The sequence below is a fragment of the Gekko japonicus genome, unplaced genomic scaffold, assembly GCF_001447785.1.
Source record: "Gekko japonicus isolate JY-2015 unplaced genomic scaffold, Gekko_japonicus_V1.1 scaffold2916, whole genome shotgun sequence".
NCBI classification, from domain to species: Eukaryota; Metazoa; Chordata; class Lepidosauria; order Squamata; family Gekkonidae; genus Gekko; species Gekko japonicus.
This window is the reverse complement of record NW_015173225.1, coordinates 120,486-124,389: the sequence shown is the minus strand read 5'-3', so window position 1 is coordinate 124,389 and position 3,904 is coordinate 120,486. Positions and strand designations below refer to the sequence as shown.

The 3,904-nt window shown below is 50.8% G+C and overlaps 1 protein-coding gene across 1 annotated transcript in view; it reads left to right on the top strand.

Annotated features, from left to right (window-relative positions):
• The window catches only part of LOC107120097 (RING finger protein 145-like), a 21,632-nt gene that overhangs the window by 2,595 nt on the left and 15,133 nt on the right, over positions 1-3,904 (top strand). The window contains exon 3 of the mRNA XM_015422738.1: positions 2,310-2,401. Within this exon, the coding sequence (XP_015278224.1) occupies positions 2,310-2,401 (92 nt within the window). The remainder of the gene's footprint in view (positions 1-2,309; positions 2,402-3,904) is intronic.

Sequence of the window (3,904 nt, the reverse complement as noted above, 5' to 3'; positions counted from 1 at the left end):
CTCTGTCTTGTGGGGTCTGGGGGGGGGGGGGCAACAGTGTCCTGGCCCCACTGGTGGACCTCCTGATTGCCCCTGGTGTGTTTGGTCACTGTGTGACACAGAGTGTTGGACTGTATGGGCCATTGGCCTGATCCAACACTGGCTTCTCTTATACTCTTATAGATGGAACTGACAGGCTGGGGTGCTCTGTATTCTTGGTGCTTGGGGTGGGGCAACAGTGGGAGGGCTTTGAGTGTCCTGGCCCCACTGGTGGACCTTCTGACGGCACCTGGCATTTTTGGCCACTGTGTGACACAGAGTGTTGGACTTGGTGGGCCACTGGCCTGATCCAATGTTGGCTTCTCTTATGTTCTTATGTCTGGGGCAAGGGATGCTCTGTCTTCTTGGTGCTTGGGGGGAGCAACAGTGGGAGGGCTTCTAGTGTCCTGGCCCCACTGCTGGACCTCCCAATGGCACCTGGTATTTTTGGACACTGTGTGACAAGAGTGTTTGACTGGGTGGGCCGTTGGCCTGATCCAACATGGGCTTCTCTGATGTCCTTATGGCCCCAGCAAGGGGCTTTCTAGGCAAGTGAGACGTGGAGGTGGTTCGCCGTGGCCTTCCTCTCCAGATCGAGGTGGGGCAGCCGTGTTGGTCTGAAGCAGCAGAACAAAGTTAAGAGTCCGGTGGCACCTTTAAGACCAGCAGAGGTTTATTCAAGGCGTGCACGAAAGCTCACACCTTTGTTGGTCTTAAAGGTGCCACCGGACTCTTAACTTTGTTCCCTTCCCCTGCAGAGTCTCCCTTGGTGGCCTCTCATCCAAGCCCCGACCCTGCTTACCTTCCATCCCCGATCACCGTAATGGAGACATTAAAAAACACATTCATTTTGCCCGGTTCTTGCCCTTGCAAGAACTTAAAAGGATTAAGTTATGGAAAGACTGAACACCTCCACTGATAACGGTTTGGCATGAAAAAATTTGGGCACAATTGTTTTCAACAAAGGACCCAGCAACAGGATATCAGTACAAAATTAACATATTGCTGAACAAGTTCTTTAGACTTCAACAGGATCGATGCCGAGGAGCTGGATGGACCGGGGGAACACTCTGCACCCAACTGGTGACTTACGAGTTCCATTTGGTCGATATCGTACAAGGCTGTCTCCGGAAGAAAAATTTTTTGAATGAGGGAGCTTTGAATAGCCATTCTTGAAATGTTGACACTTATTGTTGGAATTATTGGAAACTCTGAATAGAAAAGACCAGAAACTGACATCTGACGAAGACAAAGGTCGAAACGAACAGTCAGCTCGAGACTTGCACTTGTTCTTGCACTTGCTGTATGGGGACCTCGGTCTCTTCATGAAGTTTTTCCATTGGAATAAAAAATATCAACTTTGAATATACTGTTAAAGTCTAAAGAACTTGTTCAGCAATATGTTAATTTTGTAATGAAAAAATTTGGGAACACGACATTATGGCAAAAAAAAATCACAGATAATATATCTTGCTCTGATACTCTTAATTATCAGTCCAAATTTGTAGTCATAGGGTTCCCTGTTTTACCATATTTACTGGAACGAGAGGTATTCCCCCTGCTAATCCTCTTTATCAAAAAATCTGCTCTTTTCTAACATGGCTGAATTAGAGAAGGCAGGTACTTTATGTCAAATTATTATGTTGATGGGATTCTATTATACTGTTCTAAGTTCATCGCAAATTTATTTTTATCATTGGTCTATAGACCAGAGAGCCAGTTTGGTGTAGTGGTTAAGTGTGCGGACTCTAATCTGGGAGAACTGGGTTTGATTCCCCCACTCCTCCACTTGTACCTGCTGGATGACCTTGGGCAAACCATAGTTCTGGCACAGATGTTCTTGAAAAAGAGCAGTTTCTGTCAAGAGATCTCTCGACCCTGCCTACCTCACAGGGTGTCTGTTGTGGGGAGGGGAAGGGAAAGGAGTTTGTAAGCCACTCTGAGACTCCTTTGGGTAGTGAAGGGAGGAGTATAAATCCAATCTCCTCCTCCTCCTCTTCTTCCTCCTCTTCTTCTTCTTCACTTCGAGGTATTTATAACATTGGTTGTTTTCTTTATATGTTACTGTTGTTCATCAATAATTTTTTTAAAAAGGATTGACAAAGTTGAAGCAACTGTGCACAGGTGAACGAAACAGGGTTTTGGTTGCTTGGGAGATGGAGAGCGGGTGGTTCTCCTCGGGAGTAGGGTTTGTGGCCTTCGACAGTGGAGACCCTCTCCTTGCTCCCTGGCCAGTTTCCAAACGCCTCTCTTGGCAGCGGCTGACGTGTCTCGACGGGTTCTCGTTGCAGGGACTACATCCGGCAAGAGATGGACCGTGAATTCCAGGGGGCCGTGTACAACGACTCCGTGGCGCTCAGTCGCTTTGCCACCGTGCTCACAGGTGAGGGGCGGCAGCTTGGTTGGCCGGGATCCTTTCCCTCCAGGCGGCTGGTGGCAACCCCAACCCTCAGCCCACCGGTTCCTGCTCTTGTTTATAGCTGGCAACTCGCCCTGCCGCGCTGATCGTTGGTTCCCTGCAAAGCTGCAGTGCTGATTTTTTCCCCTTGCTTATACCGGCCGGCCCGCGGTGAAAAAAGGGGGCAGGATCCCAGGGGGAGGGCAGGATCTGTGGAGGGCAGAAGAGTGTGAGCCGACTCCCTGGCAGTTCCAGCTGCATGGCTCTTGGAGGGTAGCGGCTAGGAAAGAACTTTCTCCGCTTGAGAGCTTGGAGGGCGGCTGCCGGTCGGAGCAGATAGTACGGAGCTACCCTTAATGGTGGTATACATGCGTGCATCTGCATAATCCCTCTGTGTGTGTGTGTGTGTTTTCATGCACCCATTGGCAGTGGTGGCCCCAAAGCAATTCTGTCTCACCCCTTGTGGTTGTAATGACTTTGCATGCCTAGCTGGCAGAAAATCAGTTGCTCCTGCTCTCCAGGGAGAAAAGGGGATTAGATAGATTCATGGAGGATATGTTTATCAGTGGTTGTTAGCCATGGGGAGACTGAGGGGAACCTCCATATTCAAAGGCAGTCAACATCGGGGGAAGGCCTCAACCTTTCTGCCCCGTTGTTGTTGGCCAGTTCAGAGGAACTGGTTGGCCGCTGTGTGAGAAGACAGGATGCTGGACTGGATGGACCCTCATTGGTCTGATCCAGCAGGGCTCTTCTGGTGTTCTTATCAGGGGAAGGCCTCGGCATCTCTGCCCTGTTGTTGGCCCTCCAGAGGAACTGGCTGGCCACTGTGTGAGACAGGAGGCTGGACTAGAGGGACCCTCCCTGGTCTGATCCAGCAGGGCTCTTCCAATGTTCTTATCAGGGGAAGGCCTCGGCCTCTCTGCCCTGTTTCTTGGCCCTCCAGCGGAACTGGTTGGCCACTCTGTGAGACAGGAGGCTGGACTAGATGGACCCTCCCTGGTCTGTGGTGTAGTGGTTAAGTGCGCAGACTGTAATCTGGGAGAACCAGGTTTGATTCCCCACTCCTCCACTTGCACCTGCTGATGTGACCTTGGGTCAGTCACAAGCTCTGGCACAGCTGTCCTTGAAAAAGAGCAGTTTGTGTCACTCAGCCCCACCCACCTCACAGGGTGTCTGTTGTGGGGAGGGGAAGGGAAAGGAGTTTGGAAGCCGCTCTGAGACTCCAAGTGAAGGGCGGGGTATAAATCCAATCTCCTCCTCCTCCTCCTCTTGAGGGAACAGCTCTGAGAGAACTTGTGACTGACCCAAAGTCACACCAGCAGCTGCTTATGGAGGAATGGGGAATCAAGCCCGGTTCTCCCAGATTAGAGTCCGTGATCCTAACCACTACACCAAACTGTCCTAAAGTACCATACACACCTGGAGCAGTATTGGGGGCCGGGGGTGTGGGGGACGCTATCGACCATTTGGCCTGCTTCCCCACTTCTG